Raw genomic sequence first — 22,739 nt, 5'->3', positions numbered from 1 at the left:
CGTTATTTTATCAGTATACACTGTCTATAAGTCTTCATCACAGTTATAGCTTACAATTATTTTGTAAAGATTTTCATGTGCCATGTTAGTCATTAACAGATCTGTGCCTTAATTTTTTTTTTTTTTTTTTGTCCTGTGCTCATTTTGTTTTACATTTTAATAGTGAGACTGAAAAGTTTAAGCATTTTAAAGACTTTCTGGAACTTTTGTCATGATAAAATTTGAGATGTTTTAGAGCTCCAAACAAGTTAATGTTATGGAGAGTGCTGGAAGTGTGGACCCAAATGCAGAGTAGAGGCCAGGGGTGTAGAGCCAAGCAGGTTTTTATTCTTAGCCACAGGAACACAGGAGACTTGTGACACAGGGGAGTAACTAAACACAATGAACCCACACAGGAGAACAGAATACTAAGGGTATGAATACACTGAACAAGACGAGACACAGGTGATGTGAATGAACTAACGAGAACAGGTGAAACTAATGAACAAAGAACAAGGCTGACCAGGAAACAAGACACAAGTGAACTAAACAGGAAAAACTACTAAATAAGACCAAAACTAAGACACAAAAAGTCCAAACCAAAACACACATTATGACAGTTAATATATATGTAACATAGCACTAGCATAGCACTAGCACATTTTTTAAACCTACAACTGGACAATATGTTGATGGTAAATAAATCAAACCTTTTTTTTCAGATAATGAAGACTTAAGCGGAATCATGTTTGTGTCGAGTTTAAAGTTTATTTAACAGTGACACATCTCAAGAGTATAAGCAATGACCAGCATCCAGGATATGAGCACCACAGTTAACAACAGTTATTTACATTCAATTGTAGGTAAAAAGAAAAATCACAAACTAATGATTCCCACTGAGACATCCTAGAGCCTAAATTGTGCTGTTCCATGAGGTTAGACATTTCCAACTCCACTGAAACTCAAAGTTATCAATATGCTGTTAAATAACAGAATATATACTGTATGTAGTAAAAATAACAAAACAAATAAAAGCACTAAAGCATCAGAGTGTAGTACATGAGTGTAGTAAATTTCATACCCAACTAGTTTTTCGATTTTGTAAATCACAGAGTTAAAATTGGCTCAGGGTTTTCTGCATTCTCAATCAGTTTGTTGGTGTCAACCACATCAGGTGGAGATTGTTCACTGTTGAAGTAGAGAGGATTTTCAAAGGTGGGGAGCGGAAGAGGAGATCTCTTGTAGAGGAAGTACGCAACAACAATCAGCGTGGAAGCGATTGCGATGAGCAGCACAACTATCAAACTTGTGTGGGCACGACTGCGATTCTCCGGGTCGACTTGAGGTTCTGCACATGTTTCAAAACCAACATAATCAAAAATTATTTTTTCTTTTACGCTCTCTTAAAAAAAAACAAAACAAAACAAAAAAACCTTTCAATCAGATTACACTTAAAAATATTTAGGATTTGACTCAATGCTGCTATAGATGTTATGATGAAAGAACTATGACTTGAGAAGCTAAAAAGGATTCAACTTACCAGACTTTGAACCTTGATCTGTGATCAATACTATTAGGGATGAAGAAAAATTAATCATAAACAATTGTGTAATTTGTTTCTTGCACTGACATGCAGCCAACAAAAGCCTAGTGCAAGCATTTTCTGCATAGGTTTAAATTGCATTTTATTTTTGGATGATTTAATGTCACATGTGGGCTTTAAATTATGTTTTGTGTTACTTTCGTTTGCACTTCTAGTATAAATTTTATCGATTTTTTTTTTTTTTGACAGATAATTAAGCATGACTTTCTCTACAGTGAGGATTGTCCCCTCTAGTTCTCGAAGACACTGTGCTGAAGGTTTTAGATTTTTCCCCCTTCAACACACTTGACTCTAAAGAATGGGATAGTCTTGTAGAAAACTTGTACGAGTTAGTGATCCATGCTCTCAGGAATGTTTATCAAGTTACACATAACAAATAAGTGATAAGGCAAGAAGTGATGTGGCATCTTACCTTTGGGTGTTTTACAGATATATGGTCTGTCATGCCATCTGCGACCTGAACTCCAACTCCCATCTGAGGTTCTGATGGCTCCATAGTCAGAGTCAGGCTCATCTAGAGCCCAGTTAGTGTAGTCCACCACGGTTTTATCTAACCACAGCCATGTCCCTAAAGCCAAACACAAATGTGGTATGACTTTCACTTTCATAGTTTGCAAAATAACTTCTTCAGTCGTTTTTATTCACAACAAATATTGAGTGAATAATTCTTGTGTTCCAATGACTTCCTTAAAATTGGTTTAATAAGTAGCTTTCTTTTAACTTGGAAGGTTGTGGGTTTACCTTTGTATGTTTTAAACAGACCAATCCAGAAAGAGGTGTGGCTATCTTGGAATAGTTCTATATTGCTTTTGATGAATTGTTGCTCAACTGGTTCTTCAACACTTGCCAAGATTCCACCTTCAGAACAAAAAGTAAAGATGGAACCACTTTGAGCATATATTAACTTGGTGTATTTTAAGTCATGATTTCTGACCATACAAAAAGTTGATCTAAAACGTAGTCCAGTTTCAAAAGTGTATCTTACCATGTCTTACACAGCTGCTGGCTGCATCGGCCCATTCAATTTCATCTGTGACAAACAAATAGCAGTGGCCCTTAAAAGGCAGCCAGGTGTAAGTCTGCTGGTACTCCACATCAGTATCTTCTGGACAGCGTCCAGGAAATGTGGTGGATTCTGTTGGTGGCACATCTGCGAAGGACAGTGACTGTTCTGATTATTTAGTTACAAAATTATAAAACAAAATAATTGTTCAAAGTCAAGACTTAATACTCTGTGAAACACATGATACTTTGATTCAAATCCTGAATGACTGCAAAAGAACAGTGTTGTGAGCTATTTCTCAAGCGAAGGGCTTTTCAGATCACTCCCATGTGAACTGCAGCCCTCAGGAATCATGGGACTGAATTTAATAACCCAGCTCCAGCAAAAAAAAAAAAAAAAAATTATAGACTATAGAAAATGATTTTTTTTTTTTTTTTGTTATGTGTGATGACGTCCAGTCATCATTACCAGCATGGGACATTGTTAGATTGTAACATCTGAATTTGTGAACTCTGAGCAGACTAAAACAGAGCTTAAAGTGATGCTACATTAAAGCTATTTGGGAGCCATAAGAGCCAGTTTCTCTAAGGGGGGCTCGGCCAAAAATCCTTGATCTTTGAAAAGAAGAAATTGAATCACTTGACCAGGGGTGGGCAACTCACGTTGTCAAGGGCCACAGTACTGCAACAGCTGGGAGTTGCCCTGCTGAAGCACACCAAACTAAAATCATTGGGTAACTAATTAACAAACTTGTGCAGAGTTTGATGTTAAGCTCTGCACAAGTCTGCATATTGAACCTGAGTCTGGTTTTAACCAGTCATCTGGACAAGGCAAGGCAAGTTTATTTTTATAGCACCTTTCATGTACAAGACAATTCAAAGTGCTTTACATCAAACATTAAAAGCATTACAGAAATAAAGCATAAAATAAAATACAAATAACAGAATCATAATAAAATAATAAATTATATTAAAATAATTTAAAGCAGAATTAAATAAAAGTTACTGTGCACAAGACAAATTACTGATGTGCTTTATTATTTTTCCATCATACCTGTTGACTGCATGCAAATGCTGTTCATGGTCTGGTTGCAAAATGCGGTCCTCCATTTTCCATCCACACCTATGTACACGCATGGTCTTTCTCTACTGGGTTCATATTCAGCCCAGTTGGCAGAGTTCATGTGCCAGCCATCAATATACCTAAAATAGCCATTAGTCTGAAAGCAAGGAGAGATCACATGAAACTATTTATGGTGTTTTCACATCTGCAACCAAAATGAATACATTTTATATACCTTTCTGGAACTATGCAGTCTAAACCCCAAATTTTAAACAAATTTATTAAGTGTCATGCCAACTTATTCAGTGTCATGCTACGGTAAGTGCTTGCAGAGCTGTACCTGATTTTTGTTAAGTCCAATCCACAGAGGCGCTTTAAGATTCAAAGCAAGTAGCTCAACATGGGCATGTGTCCACTCATTTCGTAGGCTGGCCAGGTTTGCCTGATCACGTTCACAACGTATTTTAGCATCATACCAGGTTAGATTTTGAGTTACAGGTTTGATGCTGTCATTTCCCAGACGTACATAGATGTTAGGGTCGATTGGTTGTGTTTGGTCTGGGGTAGATGGGTCTGTTGAGAGCAAAGTCAATCAAAAGTTGCTATGTTTTCATCATTGCTGACACTTTTATTTCTATAGGTTTACTGATTTTTATAATAAAGCTATTGAGATAATACTGTATATTGATTGTAGTTTTCTTTTATTAGTTTTTCCAGAAGTAATAAAAGATAAACTCACCAAGATTTTTTTGACAGATATAGCCATTGGTTTCATTGCAAGACTTAATTATCCATTTACCAGCTCCATGAACTGAACTGCTTGTCATCAGCACACACTCGTCCTGGTAGGTATAGTGATAAGTTTTTCAGCATTGAATCAGATATTTTTCATTTAGAGAAATTTCTGTTGCCTGATGCAATCATAGTCCGCAGTAGCCATTGTAATATTCACCTCATTCCATCTTTGATAAAATGTTCCAGGACGACGTTGGTTTTTCTAAGAAGCAACACCAGAATAAAAAATTAATAAGGAGATAAAAAGCTCCTGATCACAAGAGCTGAGCAAGAACAGCATTTATGACTGAAGGAATCTCTGTAATGAATTTATGCTGCATTAAATGTGAATTTACTTACAGAGTAACCCCAGTTGGTATATTGTCTTGATTTTCCATCAGTCCAGTAAAATCCATCTTGTTTCAAGCTGTTCAAACCTATCCACAGGTCTGTAGCTGGTATATCTGCCATTTTTGTGATCAGAAATGCTAAAAAAGCAGAAAACATTAAAAGTAGTAAATACATGGACAATGTAATTTAATTGAAATGTACAAGTGTTTTTTTTTTTCTATAACTTCACTTATAACAGTTTTAGCGTCAGTATTTTGATAATTTAGTCATTTACTTTGTACACGTGTCGTGTATAATGTACAAAGCAGAGCCTACCTTGCACTTGTCTGGTGGGAATGGAGACTAAATTGCCTTGCCACAACATGCAGTGTTTCCGGGCTTCTTCCCAAGTGGTCTTTGGGTCAATAAATATCTTGTAACACTGTGAGTTAAAAATCATATTTTTATGATATTTTAAACTCATATCATTTATCATGATGTCTGATAAATTTACTACCACACACACACACACACACACATATATATCCTGCTTCATCTTACTGTGAAAATGGCATTAAACCAAATACGCAACTGAACATATTCGTAATATGCATATAGATGGCGAATCGGGTAACACTTGTCTTGGACCACTAGCGCTACATCATTTATATACCTATGCAGTTAATGAAGACACAATGTAATATATGAGTCCAATTTGTTACATTCACTTCAGCTTTATTTCTAACAAGGTTATCTCAGGGAACTCTACAGGCATAATTAATGCAAGCAGTTCGCTATGATCCACATTAGTCTTATTTATAATAACAGTGACTGTACAAGCCAAATCATAAAACAATAGCCTATCTATGGAAATCATGCACTTTTGTACTACTTTACTGAAACAACTTTAGATGATGTTGTGACCATAATGCAAAAAATCCTGTTGATATAGGAGCTTCAGGTATGTGGTTGAATGACTTTTTTATTGTAGCCATTCAAAGTGACAGTCACAATTTGATGTCAACAACATGAGTGCACAGATCAAAACTTGGCCAAAATGTATCATCTATTAATGGACGTTTGTCGCATGATAATTTTCTACACCAGTGTTTCTCAACCCTGGTATTCAAGTACCAATGGCCTGCATGTTTCAGAGGAAGGCCTTACTTAACACGCATAAATTAAATGCATGGCTTGTTGATAGGCTTGCAAGGAAGTTGATGAGAAAGTTCATTCAACTGAATCAGGTGTGTTGGAGTAGGAACACATCTATATGCAGGGTAATGGTACTTGAGGACCGGGATTGGAAAACACTGCTCTACACCGTTGGGAGAAAAAAAAAACACCTCAAAACATTCTCATGAACACAGTAACCTCAGTGGACATCAACATCCTCCACCTCAATGTAGCAGATGTGATAGAAAGCAAAAGTTGTAGCATTAATGCTGAAGCTGCACATCTTATGATGGCGTCATGTTTATAAGGATTAAAAATCTCAGGAAAAAATTGCAGGCATTTGTTTTACAAGCTGATTTCTGACCTTTGTGCCAAACTTAGTCCACTGAGGTGAACAGCCACCACGAGGGGGAACTGTTGGGGCTGCAGTGGTGTTGACTGGTGGAGAGATGGTTCGTTTACAGATGGACTGAAGCTCTCTCCCACAATTTGATGTTCGCCAGAAACCTGCAAGAACCAAAAAGTAGTAATAAATTAAAAGCAACATATAGTATTTATATTATCTGGATGGATGTGTTTGGGTTAATCCAGTTTTTTATTCTCAACATGTGTGGCATTCTTACTCACCCATGTGATAAGTCATAGAAACACAGTTCTCATCAAAGGAATCTGTATTTGGCTGATTTTCATCCCACATTCGGAATGATATGGGAGAGCCATCCATCCACCTTAAAATACAAAATAATAATCATTCAAATTATCATATGTTATTATGAAATAATATTCACTTGACATCAGACTTTTCCTATTTGGATGCCTTTTCCCCAGTGAATAAAGATGGAATGTAGAGGGAGACAAGAAGAGTTCATGTTTTTTTTTAAAAAAAAGGAAAAAAGAAATAAAGTTTAAAAAGAAATGTTAAAAAAAAAAGACCATGTACCTATTTTTATTTTTATTTTTATTTTTTTTTGTTAAGAATAGTTATGACAAAGAGAATGAAACACTTTTGAAGACATTTGTTCAGGCCAGAGGGACTTTAGCACGTGTGTCTGAAGGTAGCAACTGAAAGGTGTAAAGTGGGTGGGAGATGTCCTTGGTGAGCCGGGTGGCTTCCCTGGTCACAGTCACAGAGCAGCTTTACAAACCAGATACATATCTGACTGATTAAATGGATGAGTTTCGTTTGTGTTTGATTTACATGCCGAGACCAAGCTTGAAGTCCTCTACATTAGTACTCAGTTAACTAATCTCTATTCCTCCTCAGACCCATCAATAAATTGTTCTATGTTAGCAGTATTCTTTAGGACTTACCAAAATGATCCATCCAGATCCACAGATAAACCTATATAATATGCCCCATAACTTCTGGATATCTGTAAAGAAATAGAAAAATGTAGATGCAAACATGATGATATTCCTAGCTAATATACGTGCCTATGCATTCAACCCTAAATGTGTTGCTTGGCAACGCCTACCTGTTTCCACAAGAAGGTGTTCTCCTCTTTACTGTTGATTGATACTATGTCGCCGTGCTTCTGCTGGCAGAAGTGACGAGCTTCTTCCATGGACTTTACCATTCTGTTAATATAATACTGGTTTCCCCTCCACACAATCCACCCATCAGCAGTGACATTATGGTCTGTAAGATTTTACAGACATACTGCATTAAATTTCAAATTCCAATAACTGCTGCATGTTATCAGTTAATCATGACATAAAAAAATCACCATATGTATTTTATTACAGCCATTTGGTATATTTTTAAGGTGTCTTGTAATATCACACATGCATAGATTTTTTGTGTTTTTCACAGTTTTATAACCAGTGAAAATAAATATAGAATGAGAACTGAATTATTACCACACAGACAGAAAATACAGTCATTTATTAGGTTTAACAAGACAATCAGTCTTCTCTCTTTTGGCAAAGATATACTCAATTTGTTGTTTCCATCTGAAACGGTGACCATTAGATACATATCTTAGTTGTGCAACAAGATTAAATCATTTCTTGGATAACCTCTGAGGTCAGAGAAAGAAAGAATCTTACCTTTTTATGTTATTATATTAAAAATAAAAAGATTAATTTATTTATCCAAAAAAATTTAACTTAGATTGATATGAAAAATTATTAAATTGCAAAAAAAAAAAAAAAAAGCTCTTTAAACATTCCTATATCAGCAAGTGACCTATGCTTGATCACATCAAGATGGTCAAGCGTTGATCATTAAAATCTAAACACTCAACATTTTTTCAACGCAATCTCAAGTCTTTAAAAAAAGAGCCTCTCTGTGAATGTGCCATTAGTTACTGTGAACTTACCAGTTGTTGTGTCATTAGGAGGTGGCTTTGGAGTTACTCCTGTAAAAGCACAGACTTTGTCAGAAAGAAAATTTACCATTTACTGCCATAAGTTCAAACTCCTACTGTGTTATTTGGCTACTCAAGAAAACTTTTGTCCAAAATGTTCTCTGTTTGTTAAGGAAGGGAATGTTTGGATCCAGAAATGTTCTGACATAAACTTCGTTAATGGGCTTAGCTCAAGTCTCATAAAGAAACACTGAGATCTGTTTCTAACTTCCACACTGAAGACTGTACACACACAGGAGTGTATGTCAAGTATATCATAAAACAGTATGTATTGTTCACAACAATGTACTTTTGGGAGCTCTTTGCATTGAAACAAAACCTCCAATCAGGATCAGAGTCTTAATAGTTTGTCTTCAGAAGAGATAAAGTGAACAGTTTCTTCACTGTACCTGCTTGGATCTGACACAGCCAGTCGTTGTAACTTTCACAGTGCAGGTCGTTCCAGGAGCCTTCCTCATTCCAGTCGTGGATCACAAACTCAACACATAATTCAGCATTATTGAAATTGTTTGGCTCTCCTTCCTGCCAGTGCTGAAAGTTAAACTATAAGAAAAAAGAAAGACAGGGTGACTTTTTTTTTTTTTTTTTAACCAAAATAGGAATAAAAGATCAGGTTTACAAAACTGATTTACTAACCGGGCTTCCATCACTCCATTCATAGCCCACGTTTGACTCTGGGACATGAAGTCCTATCCAAGCTTTTCCCCCTCTTCTAGATAATAAAGAAAAAAAAGTAATACAAAACATCACGTACACATCTTTGCTTGAATGAACAGTGTGCAGGATTAATGACAACAGGCCCTGAAGGTACTGGCTGCAAGCGGCAGATTAGGCCTTGTCTAATCCTTTTCTTTCAATGTGAGAGAAAAATACCTTCAAAATGCATTTTCTTTTCATTCTGGCGAGTATAGACTTAATTATGAATTTCGCACAAGTTTTGCCTTGATATCACCCTGAAGCGTGAACACTGATAATTTAAAGATGTGTTTGTGTAACCGTACAAAATCAATGGGTGTCACACTAGGCAGGAGACTCTTGAGTGAAAAACAGAGTCAAAATCAAAGTAAAATATTATTTTAGGAAAAAGAGCATCAGAAAATGGATGAATAATCAAATTATAAAGAATTAACAAGAACTGCCAAGAGTTGTGCAGCAGTTTGGATAAAGCCTTTATAAAATGTCATGCCTATATAATGCCCTCCATTACACAACAAAGTTTAAACTTTGAATGTTTTTCCTTTTACCTAAAGTTGGACTTTATAAACTTTTATTTGAAAGGCAAAGCGCTGACTAAATGATGTTTTGTTTTGTTTTTTTGTTTGTTTGTTATTTGCATATTGAATGGGGGAACCTTTAGAACAATATGTAACGTGCACTTACCGTCCCACAATCAGCTCTGAGGCACTGTGAATACTCAGCAGATCTCCTCCTATAGCTCTGCAGTAGTCTCTGGCTTCAAACCAGGTCTTTTCATTTGAACGGGGCCCTGTAAAGAACTTAAATACAAGACCAGATCCTTATCAGTTTAAAAATGTACATTATACATCTGTAAATATAAACAAGAGGGTACCAGTGGTTATGGATGTACACAGTATCCACAGCATCACCACCGTACTTTCAAAGTCCTTTACATGAAACATTAAAAGCATTGCAGATGGTGTAAAAAGAAAAATCATGATCATATCACCCCACTTCTTTGCACTGGCTTCCTGAATGTTTAGAATTGATTCTAAAATCATTACCTCCACAAAGGAAGTTATGTTTTTACTGGTGTGAGGGCCAGTCCCAGTTTGTGGTGCTGAAGACCTGACTTAAAACCAGAGAGGACCGGGCCGTCTCTGTAGTCGGTCGGAGACTCTGTCCCTCCATGTCCGAACTGCTACTGAAGTGGAATGTTTCAGGTCTAGTCTAAAGACTTATTTTATTCTTTGGCTTTTAACGCCACATGAGTTATTATCTGTGTCCTCTGTGTCTTGCTTTTTCTAGGTATTTAGATACCTAATCTTATTTAATTATTCTAAAAGAATTTTACTTGTTTCATTATTTCAATTAGATCATTATTGATTTTATTTTGTTTATTGATGTAGGTGACTTTTGATGTGCAGTCCTCTGCAGGTGGTTTTCTTTTTTTTTTTAAAATACGCTTCATAAATAAAGTAGATTGGATTTTAAAAGCACTAATATAAAAGGACGATTCATGTGGCAGAGCACCAGCACTTTTTGCCTGTTGAGTTTTTCAAAATGTTTTAATTTATGTTGACTCCAGTTTTCCCATGTTTGTACCTTAGTGCAGACATTTCTTGTTCCCACTCGCGTCCAACCCTCCGCGCACTGGGGTGGGGTTTGTGTTGGTGGTGGAACTGTGGAAACTGTCCCCTCTGCCAGATGTTTGCAGATGTATTTCTCCTTATTGGTGCAGGGCAGCAGATCCCAGAGTCCAGCTGAAACCCCTGTGGCCATGGCAACACAGCCTTGTTGGTAGCCTTTAAGTTTAAATAAAACCATAGTTTAATTTCAATAGCTGAGCGGCTGTCTATGCTTGCATTGAAGGAAAGAATCTCATATCATTGCAAACCTGGCATTCCAGCATTCCAGTGAGTAAATCTCACATATTCTGCATTGGTCCATGAAAACACGTCAATGTTATTCTGATTTGACAGTCCGAGCCAGAAGTGTTTCTCTGGTCTCAGTCCCACCAGGCTCACAAGAAAGGCATTATCCACACTGGAGACATTAATACAAATTTTAGGTGTTTTGTTGAAATCAAATTAACATACACAGCATCACATCCTTGTGTTTGGTTGTGAGGATTTACATATTTGCTCATTGAAATATTCTTACCCATTATTTACATCAGCCAGGTAGGAGTCTGACGTTTTGCACTCCTCTTTAGCCTCATCAAAAGTCTTTGTCTCAGTTCCTATAAAGTAGCAATAGGAGCCATGTTTTCTCCAACCCTGAAAACGGATCAAACACAGATAAGAACCAAAGACATTTACATTTAAATTTAACATAATTTATTTAGAATTTTCTCTCTTTATTAATTGAAATGACAATTATGGTATTTAGTTTTAGACCCTATTAAACACAGCTATCAGTTAATTTGACTCACAGCTTTGCAGCCAACATTCATCTCTATTTCATCTGTAGTTCGTTCAGTGCCACTTTGCTTCATACAAATGAATCCATGTTTCTCATCACACATGCGATCTGCCCAGTTCCCCTTCTGCAAGTACAAAGAATAATATAAAAAGCCTGTATGCTTTAAAGCTGTACTGGACATCGCATTCATATATAATCACATATCATGAGTTATAACATATGTTAAAATTTACAATGGCCGACATGTGCAAATGTGCTTCCTGTATGAAAATAAATTCATGAAGAAACACTTCATATTCACTCACACGTCAGTTTTCAAACATGATCAAAGTTTCTGTGGTACTTAAGTTAATCATTGAAATCTGCGTATATGTATGAGGGCCAAATGTAAAGTGAATAAATACATTGAATATAATGAATAATGATTTAATTTACTTGTAACACATAATACATACATTAATATACAGTTGTTTTCATATATGCAGCATGTTTTTGTATATAAAGTGCATTTGCACCTGTTGGCCACTGTAAAAAGTAACCATGGTGCTGACTTCCCTGATGGCATAGTGAGCTTTACAGATTAGCTTTAAAAGAAACTGACACATCAGGTGCACAAGTATATATAGGAAGTATAAATAAGCAGAGCCGTGTCCGTGTTGTTCTTTACCTCCTCTCTAATGAGCACACAGTCTTCTTCCTCTGAAGAAGCAGATGGTTTCCCAAACTCCCAGCTGGTAAAGGTCACAGTTGAGCTGTCGCTCCAATCAAACAGCCCCTCTGTCCTCCTGTCATTCAGTCCAATCCAAAGCTCATCAGTGGAGGCTGTAAGGACATGCATTCAAAAATGTCCATCAGCAAACAGTTTTGTGTTCAGTGGAGTTAAATCTGTTATTTTGTATCATTTCAATATTGCTGCAGAGTGTAGACCCAGGTACATCTGCTAGTAGGAGTTGTCTGAACCCTATTTATAGATTATGGAGAATTGTACTTATAAACTTTTTTATCTTTTTTTCACATACAAAATGCAGAAAGTCTGTTTTATAATGTAATAGTATAAAAATAAGATGCAGACAGCTTGTATAATATATATTATATTCAGACTCAATGTCTTCTGTTGAATGAACACATGGTTACACTTACAAACTCCATCAGAATCAACAGGAGTCAGGTGGGGAATTCACAAAGTAGGCAGTAAAAGCAATCTAGTTGAGATTAAGGAAAGGTAACCGTGTTTTGTTGGGCTAAATCAGAGGACAGTCTGACCATAAATAAGTTTAAAATGCTGGAATAACCTCAAGTGCATCCTGAAAAGTTAGATATTTAAGTCTCAGAAACAGAATTTTCTTGTGAGCATCTTGAGAAATAGCAAAAAAGAAAAAAGTAAACTCTGTATATCCTGAAGATTTATCCTGTTCTTGATAGTGAGAAATGCATGGCCGTCTGTGGAAGAAAAATCTGTTCATATTCCCATATTTTCAACCATATTTCTAACTAGAATTCTGTTGTGTTTTTAAAAAGTCACTAAATTATAACAAACCATATCCCAGCTGACTGATGACAAAGCTTTGGTCCTCAATATTGCGGATGCTGGCGAGGTCCCCTCTCTCTTTACGACATTCAATCAGCGCATTGGGCCAAGTCTGAGGAGCTCGCTGAAGGTGGAAACAGTGGCCATTATAAGGAATCCACGGACTTGCGCAAAATCCTTGTTCAGCTGATGATTAAAAAAAACACACACACACATGAATTGCCGGGCAGATATCACCAGCTAAATTAACAAACCACATTATTAACCAAATAAATGACATAGTCAAATAGGTTAGTCTTTACTCTGTGAGGGAGCTGGTTGGGTGCCGCCTTTGTAGCAGATGTATCCCAGTTTCTTTACACAAGATGAACTCTGCCATGAATGCCAATTAGCAGTGTCAAGAAATGCACAGTTGTGTCCTGGATTTGGAAGCGGGTTAGCTGAAACAAAATGTTGATTTCAGTCAGATTTGATGCTTTGCCAGTGGAGCATTTCTGACATGTGTCCTTTTAAAAAAGAGATTCAGGTCAACATTTTCATGACTAAAGAAGAATTACAGTATGTAATATGTCATGTACAACAAGTAAAAAACTGTATATTTAGATAAATATAGTCTGAGATTTATTGACAAAAACACAAAATCCAAATATTATGATGAAAAAGGTAGTTTGACTAGATCAGAAAATTACATAAAACTGTATAAAAGACTGTCACTTGGATTTTGGTCATTTGGGTGCGGTAAAGTTTTAAAAACAATAAAATAACACTTTAGAAATATTATTTCACATATTGTCTCATTGATAGTTTATCCAACAGTCCTTAGAAGAAGAGGCACAATTCTTTGCATGTAGGTTGCAGTGACATAATAATAGTGAATGAAGGGATTAGGAATTGTTTGAAAAACATCTTAATCCCTCCTGCCATCTAAGTCCTGGACACAGGTCCTTCATCTTCAACCATGTCCTTTATCCACCAGTTTCACACACATGTGGTTACGTTAATAATGACCCATGTTGAAAATATTTTTAGCTTAAATTTGATTTTGTGATCTTGGAAGCATCAAACACTCTTTACTACGACTGCTACTTTCTGTTGTAGTAAAGAGGAAGGATATTATATTGTATTCAAATACCTAGGATTCTTTCGTTCACTTTGACAAACCCTTGTTCAGCACAAATGTCAGAGGCAATGGAAACTTACATGTTGCCCATCTCAGGTAGCGGAAAGGTTTCCCATCGGTCCACTGCCAGCTGTGTTCTGGGTCCAAAACAAGCCCGATCCAAAGTTTGCTTTTGCTTGAGCCCGAGAGAGCTTTGTTTGATAGATAGGAACAAAAAGGGCAGAGCAGAGAGTAAAGACTTTGTTCCTCATTTCTGTTGCTTAGTAAAAACAACTGCAACAAAAAAAAGAGAAATACACCAGGCTCCGGGCAGAAGTCCATTAGCAGTGAGTTTACGCAGTCGCCTTAAGGGAAAGTGTTTTGTGTGGCAGCTCTGAGCACTGCTAAAAACCATTAACTTTTTAGAAAAACATAGGTTACAGCAGAGCATGTAGCTTAATATTGTCTCATGTTTACCCTAAAACAGAGCAGTCTCCTTCTAACAGTAACTCTTGCTCAAGACTTTGCCATTCATTGTACTGTGACCTCTGAATTGTGTCATATGCTGGCTTCTCCCTGCAGCTGTCAGACTGAGCTGTGAAAAGTTCAGCTGCTGGCAGTATGATGGCAGTCATTCCTTTGTAAACACTTCAACTGTTTGTGAAGAAAGATTCAGCTACGTTTAAGTTTTTCTTGAGAAAGCACCAAGTAAAAATATCTGGCCACTGCCAATGCTGTCCATCACAGGTCTACACCCAAGGAAGGACGAATTGGTGCCGATTCATCTGCAGTGATGAGACAGGGAGCTGGCTGCAGATTTAGTTGCAGACAAAGCTGCAGTTGATTTCACTGAAGTGTTTTCTGTTTGTGACAAAGATCATAAGGAGCAGCTGTCAAGGATGCGGATGTGAAACCGGAAACGCAAAGACACTGTTGCTTCTTACATCACGATGGATTCTAAAAGGAAAAAGGTTACTAGCTGTAATTAAACATCAGCCAAAGTCAGACTGACCTTCTTGCAAGTTTCGTGGACCTTTCTAGTTGAAAATAATCCTTAATTCTTCATACACACTCTTCACAACATTCAAAAGTTAGCCTAACATGCTTAAGACTTCATATCTGCTGCTTCAGGATGACAATGACATGCTATAAACTTGCACATGTGAATTAAAGCCCATTTTTTTTCTTAGTCTCAAATCTAATCACAGTACTTTGGCCATTTGCCAGTGAGATTTTTGGTGTTTTTGGAAAGGGTGATGCTCTCTGCATTGTCATAAAAAAGCTGTTTTAGGTCTCAGGTTATCTGATCAGTACAGGTAAAAGTCATGGTCTGACTTTCACAGTATCTGTGTTACATGATGTTTTGGTTTAATTAATGCTATTCTGAACCATCTTCAGTGGACTCACTAAATGAAACTATATTTTCTCATCTCATATTTTCTGATAGGTATTATTCAGACTATGGTGATGTTACTGTCAGGTCTCCAGCAGATGGCACCTTACCTGAGATAAAAGCCTGCTCGTGTGGATCAGTGATGCTGACCAAGGTGGCGGCCTGCTGTTTGCAGCTGATGTCAGCTTGCACCCAAGTCAGAACTGATTGCATGTTCATCTGGTAATACGCTCCTGTTGCAAAGTTTTTGGTCCAATGGTCTGTGGCTGTGCAGGAAAAAAGAATTGCATCTCAAATCATTAAAATATTTGGGCTGTTATGCTGTTTGTTTTGTGTTAAACATGAGGCTTGTTTTGTGTCTTTTATTAAGACCATTTAAATATATTTTCTTGGATACAAAAATGCATCACGTTCCTGGTTTGTATCAACAAGATAAAGTACTTCATGTTAACGTGGTTCTTGATGTAACATAGAGAGACCTACACGTTGTTGGACAGTAGCCCCACAGCTCATGCTCGTATTTGGTTTCAACTGCACACCAGCTGCGCTTCGATGAGGCGTCATATGTTGTGCAGTCTCCAAACCAGCGGTCTTTGTACATGAAGGGAAACATGCAGGTCCTACCAAATGCATTTCCACCGATGGTGTAAAGCTCTAGTGAGGGGAAAAAGGAAGTTGTTTATTTCAAATTATAACATAACTTAAAATAAATAAACTAAAAAGGCTGCTTTTCTTAACCCCTGAATGTACAAGTGTCCCTTTAAGAGTTGAGTTGATGGTTTGTTTGTTTGTTTTTTTGTGTTTTTTTCATATTTTTGATTTATGGAAGCTACATATACATATAGAGAGCACATGTTTTTCTGTACCTCTGTGTGTTCTTGTGCAGGCACCACTAGACGTCCCTGTGATTGTGAGGTGGTTGTTTGGCCCGACAGTCCTGGACAGAGCGATCGTCTCATCATCTTTGACTTCAATGTAGAGCTGCTGGCCTTTGAGGGCAAGGAGCGTCCCGTTCTTACATTCCCACTTCTGCAGGCCGCTGTTTTCATCACAGTCATATTGGTTTACTTCACTGCCCACTGTTCTGCCCTGCGCTCCAAGGCACTTTTTGGTGGTGGTGATAAAAAGGCGGTCAGCAGATGTCCAGCGCACTTCAAGGCAGCGGCTGGATTTTCTCAGCAAACAAAATCCAGTGGCCTTGTTAGAGAGTGAAAATGGGGATGCTGTGGAGAGAAATAAAAAAAAAAAAAAGGGGGGGGGGGGTCTTAATCTGATTAGCAATGTCAGGTTCATTTGCAATATGCATTCACTTTACATTAAGCAGTTACATTTGGCTAGTATAACTTTCTCAGTATCTTTGCTTCACATCTTATGCTGTGAAAGTTTTTGCACTTTTTTTCCTCCAAATGCAAATGAACAAAAACATTTGTTCCTACTGTTTAATTCTATACTTCATCCAGTTGAAGAGATTTTTCTTTCTTTTTTTTTTTTTTTTTTTTGCAACAATTCCCTCTAATACATCTTTCCCTTTTTAACTCAGGAAAAGCATATGTAGAATTACCATTAATATTATTGAATGGAGCCAAGTTGTAAGTTAATTAACCAAAAACAGAAAAATAAATAAACAAATAAATCTAGAAATATTTTATAAAATTTATAGTAAAATCATTTTTTCATTGTTAAATAAGAATAGAAAAAAGGGTGTAAGAATAAAACTTGAAGTCAACTCCAGAACGAGAAATTTAAAGTAAAAAACTGATTCAAAGTGTTTTGATAATCCAAGATTAAGCACAAGACACAAGATTATACTTTACCATTTTCTACTGCTGTTGAATACTGAGGCGCAGGAATAAGGAGCACAAAAGCAGCTAAAGTTATCCTTGGTGTCAACATTCTTCTGATAAGTCTCAGAGCTGCAGACACCAATCTTTCACTGCAAGCAGAAGATAAATGAGCACCAAAATGAAAATGGAGGGAAGCTTAATAGTCCACTGACATGCCTTCTCTCTCTCTTTCTCTCTCTTCCTTTTCATTGAAAAAATGTCCTTCTTCAGATTGGCACATTTCAGCATTTTGGGGGTGGGAGGAGGGGTGTGTTTTTGGGAAGGAAGTAGAGGCAGAATGCACATAAACACATACAAACACATGCTTTCTTGCTCGCACGACTGTCACTCTCCAGAAGTGGTGTAAATGGGGCCACAGTTACTTCCCATCCACCGAAGAAAGAAATCTTTAAGAAATGTATGAACCATATCTGCAGTGGCACATTCACCCTCACAGCTTTGACATACAATAATTCATGAAAATAAAAGCCGGTTCACAGAAGATTCTGATTCTGAGACAGGTAGACGGGCAATTTACTGTGTGTCTAAGTGTGCATTAATACTTAAACATACAGCATAAATATTAATACAGCACAAGGACATAAGATACATTTATATTGGGGTTTTGGCTGCCATCAGTGAAAGGTATGAATGAAAAATTTCATTTTTGATCTAAAATGGTAGATAGATAGATAGATAGATAGATGTGTGTATATATATATATATATATATATATATATATATATATATATATATATATATATATATATATATGTGTATATATATGTATATATATATATATATATATATATATATATATATATATATATATATATATATATATATATATATATATATATATACACATAATGTATGTGTATGTGTATGTCTACACACATACACAGGTGCAAGTTTTTGTACTTGCACATATGATAAAATGGATGTAGATATTTTCCAAAATGTTATTTAAATTTTGCTGATGAAAAAAATAACACCCTGAATGTAGCAACACAATATCCTGTGTTACAGTGGAAGAATTCAGAAGTCCAACTTTTCCTTTACATTTCTCATAGCATTTTGTATTTTCACTTCCTCTTTAAGTATTCTCCTTTTTCAGCTTGAGGACTCAGCTGAATTTTGTCTCTGTGGTGGTAGTGAATGTATCTGAAGAGGCCTGCATGAAGCTGCTGCACCGTTAGAGCCTGAGAAAAGGATAAAGAACTTATTTATTTTGCATAACTGCAACTTTAATAGCAAGTCAAATTGTGGAAGCTGATTATTTTTTTACCAAATGTTGCCATTTGATTATCAGTTGACAGATTCATGCAGAAATGTGAAATATCTTCTTTGCCACAAACCAGCAGGATAAAAAAGATCTCTGTCTTTTTCTTTCTGTCAGTGACTCATCGCAGATTCTTCTTTCCTTTCATCAGATTTTTCCCTGAGAACATGCAAACCTTTGCACCTGCATGTTGACATCCTGCTACTTTCTTAAGAGCATGTTGTCATCGTCAGCTTTATTATCCACATGCATGCATGTGTTATCAGGTGTGGTATTTTAAAAGAAGTTGCTTTATTACTCCTTTCAAGGAAAGTGAAAGAGATAAATGACCGAACTGGAAATAAAGAGTGATTGCTCTTAACGTTTTATAACTTCATCTTATTTCTAAGTTATTATAAAGTAATAAGTTGTGAAAAATGTTTGTTTATAAAACAGTTTTTGGTGACTTTGGTTCAAACACTTACATTGGGTGTACCTTTCTGATGTCCTTAATGCACTGTGTCTGTACTGTCAGGATTTTTATTGTCCACTGTTACAGAGCACGTCACACAGAGAAACAAAACACATTCAACATGTCTAATTTTCCTGGAATATTTTCATCTCCTGCTTGCAGGGTCAGTATAGATCCTACAAAGCCTCGCCACTGCAGCCTTTACAAGCAGAACCTGCCATGATTTGATTTTACTGTTTAAAAAAAAAAAAAGATTACTTATGCATAATATTTCATATCGTCAGTTCATCATGACCTCTCTCATTTACTGTATGCCAAAGTGCGTCCACATTAACACTAGCCATTAAACACTTCAGTGTGTGTTTATGACAGGATGTTGTAAAAGCCCGGATCGGTTTTATCATCTAACATGTATCAGTAATTGGTATGTGCTTTTTTACCTGGACTAAAATCAAAATGCGCTGCAGTAAAGTTACGTGACGGAAGTGGCAGGTTAGTGAGTACGTGCTGGACTTTAAAATGGATTTGTAGGTACAGACTTTGAGTTTTACCTCAGCTGTTGTGATAAAAGTGACAATCTGGATAATTCAAGCACACAGTGTTAGTCGGAGGATTAGCTGCTTGTCATGTTGTAGGGATCTTTGGAGTCTTTTTTCTGTAGGCATGAGGCATTATTTTGTGCTGCTGTCAGGTAAGAGGCAGGTAAATGTAGAAGATGTTACAATGGAAGCCATTTCTAAGAAGTAGCTATAGGATTCTCTCCTTTGTTGTTGCAGTTTCCTTGGTGATTGTGTCATCCTGTTCTGACGGAGACTTTAACTGCACATCAGGAAGATGTATTCCTGCTCAATTTGTTTGCGATTTTAAGAAGGACTGTCATGATGGCTCAGACGAGAAGTTTTGTGGTACGCTGGTTTTTGTAAATAACTTCAACTCATATTACTTATTTCCAACTTAATAACATCAGCTTTCATGTTGTGAACAGTTAAAAATCTGTGCGGTGCAAACAACTTTGTATCAGGACATACAGTAAGCCATCCTTGGATTGGGAAATCAGATGTTTGTTCATCAGCATATAAAGTCTACTTGCTGTTAACAAAAGTGGATGAACTCTATATATGTAGCCTATTTTAGCTTTTGCAGAATGTCCTGCTCATCACATGGTGCTCATTTTCACAGACAATAATAGTGCAAATACATGAATGCAGTTAGCAAAATTCCTTTTGGACATGTCATTTAATCTGTATTTTTCATGTTTTTCTCTTTTAACATTTTGTTGTTTATTTGTGTGTTGTTTAATAGATGTTTGATATTAAGTGGACAAATCCTAAAATTGTGTTGTAGTCACTCCAAACGTAATTATGGATTGGTGTTAGATTGCAACATACTGTTAATATGTGAGTCTACTTGGCTGTTTAATTTAGTTGTTTTAACAACATTTTATTTTGTCACCGTGCAAAAATCCAAAGTAATGTTGTGTAAAACAACTTTACTCTGCTGGTTATGCTTTATTAACACATGTAATTATAATGTAGGCTCATGTGACTTCGAGGATCATTTGTGCGGTTGGAAAGACACCAGTGATCCCTCTTACCGCTGGATGTGGCAGATGGCAAACATCACCTCCATACCTGGATGTGACCACACCACAGGAACCCCCACTGGTGATCACTATTATTTACTTCTTTGTACACTCAGCCAGTTCTTTGATGATAACAAATTTGAAACTGATGCAACTGCAATTTAGACAAGTGTTTTATTTGATTATAAGATCCTGCCTGTGATTGTGATCCTGTAACTGTATTCTGACATACTGGGCACAGGGCACGTCATGCATATTGATGGTAAACAAGAAGCTGGCATTTTTTCGAAGGCTAATTTGGTGTTTTCCGTTGATAACGTGGCTGCTCTTGGATGCCAGATTAGGTAATGAGACCAGCTACTTAAGATATTTGTGCCTCAGTTAACAAATATTTGATTAACAGTACATGTTTAAGACCCCTTGCTAACAGTCACCTGTCTTTGTGGTTTGTCTGTTTATATTTTTCAGCTTTTGGTACCATTTCCATGACGAGACATCATCTTCATCATCAGTAGCATCACTTAAAGTAAACTTGGTCAGAGGCGCAGATGTGAGAAACCTCCTGAAAATTTCGAAGGGCAAAACAAATGGCTGGGAGAATGCCACAGCCTTCATTGGTAACCAGCCAGGAGGATATGAGGTCAGGATCTTGTTGTATGGTCTGGTACAATGACAATAAAAGCTGTTCTATTTTATTTTATTTTATTGTAAAGACTCCTGTGCAACATCAGCCTGTACTAAAATATAGTTTCTTTAAAACCTCCAACTAAATGCATGCATTTTCATGCTTACCTTACATTTGCATGCTGCATTATTTTAGGCATATTTAGCTTTATTTGATCCCTGTTGTGCTTCCTGAATTTTAATAACACCTTATTTCCACAACAGCAATTACAAAACAACCCTTGCTTTTATTCTTTTATTTTACATTATCTTTGTTCAGAGTGTAATGGACATTAAAAAACCCATTAATTAAAGTTTAGAGACCATTGACTCAAGAATTTCTAGTAGATAAACTACAAAGTTTTTCTTTGCATTCCTTCCTTCTTTTTTTTTTTTTTTTTACATATTACATCTAATTGACTGATATTTGGTATTTCTGAATACAGAGATAAAAGAACATTCCTGAAATATTCTATAGAGATTTCAGGGGCAGTAAAATCATGGAATTCCAGTCAAGATATTAAAAAAAGAATCTTAAAAATGAGCACTGATTGCAGCACCTTTGACATCAAAATGAAAATCTAAAAACCTTCATAGCACCTTAATGTAACACTGCGTAAGGTGTAAAAGAAAAGAATATTAATAGAGATTGAGCTCTCCGCAAAACACTTCCCACATTACAGTCATTTGGAGAATGTTCTGGAACCAAAACATACATTTAAAGATTTATTTCATTCTGTAGTTATGTTAAAATAATACCAGGGAACCATGCAACAAGCAAAATAAACTATGGGAAAATTTACACATCAAGAAGTCAATGTATCTGGAATAGTCTAGGAACATACAGGTCAGTATTTATTCACAGCTCATTTTCACAGCAGGTTTATCTTTGGTGCGTAGATACATCCTAGGATCTGCTAGGTTACATCATCAGTGATGTTCCCTGAGGTTATCAGGTGTTTCGGGTCTTGTGACATCATTCACCCTCACTCACCCTAGCTGAGGTTGACCAAGCCCCAACTTGTGTCCCAGTAGCACTGGTCCTCTACTTGGACACTGCAATCCAGATCCATCTTGAAGGCAGTACAATTATTTTATTGCTCCATGAAGCAATAAAATGAAGGTTTCAAAAGTTTTATCTTCTTACAGTAAACATCACCTGTTGAGATAAGAAAAAAAAAGTAAAGATAACATTGATATTCTCAAATATCATTGCGTTTATTTCTTTGTACAGCTGCAGTTTTCATTCGAACCTTCATTTCTGAAAGCCAAGGATGTTATGCTGGATGATATCAGCTTTGACTACTGTGGAGACGAAGGCATCCCAGATGGATCAGACCGCCTCTCATGTGATTTTGAAAACGATACCTGTTCGTGGTACCGTGACTATACAGCCAGTCTTCTGTGGAAAAGGACTAAGAGTATGTTTGGTGACATAGCTGGGAATGGTAAGCATCCTGATGAACGCACACAAGAAGAAACTGAGAGAAGAAATGCCTTTTATATGAGAGTCCTTCTTC

At 36.6% G+C, this 22,739-nt stretch overlaps 1 protein-coding gene across 1 annotated transcript; it reads right to left on the bottom strand.

The window, feature by feature from the left end:
* Nucleotides 1-440: 440 nt before the first annotated feature.
* Nucleotides 441-17,357, bottom strand: mrc1b (mannose receptor, C type 1b). Its single transcript, XM_079243647.1, has 31 exons — nt 17,233-17,357; nt 16,285-16,641; nt 15,902-16,072; nt 15,529-15,684; nt 14,127-14,237; nt 13,229-13,366; nt 12,936-13,112; nt 12,066-12,220; nt 11,409-11,522; nt 11,138-11,253; nt 10,872-11,020; nt 10,580-10,779; nt 9,677-9,792; nt 8,933-9,008; nt 8,686-8,839; nt 8,249-8,287; nt 7,403-7,566; nt 7,239-7,300; nt 6,555-6,655; nt 6,292-6,434; nt 5,088-5,193; nt 4,782-4,909; nt 4,600-4,644; nt 4,387-4,489; nt 3,988-4,220; nt 3,639-3,804; nt 2,568-2,732; nt 2,324-2,440; nt 1,995-2,150; nt 1,520-1,549; nt 441-1,327 (listed from the first exon to the last, which is right to left on the bottom strand). The coding sequence occupies exons 1-31, from the start codon at nt 17,309-17,311 to the stop codon at nt 1,086-1,088; spliced, it is 4,269 nt and encodes a 1,422-aa protein (XP_079099773.1). The 5' UTR covers nt 17,312-17,357; the 3' UTR covers nt 441-1,085.
* Nucleotides 17,358-22,739: the final 5,382 nt, after the last annotated feature.

The sequence above is a fragment of the Telmatherina bonti genome, assembly GCF_933228915.1.
Source record: "Telmatherina bonti genome assembly, chromosome: 7".
NCBI lineage: Eukaryota > Metazoa > Chordata > Actinopteri > Atheriniformes > Telmatherinidae > Telmatherina > Telmatherina bonti.
Note: the sequence above shows the minus strand (reverse complement) of the source record. Positions and strands in the feature narration are given on the sequence as shown.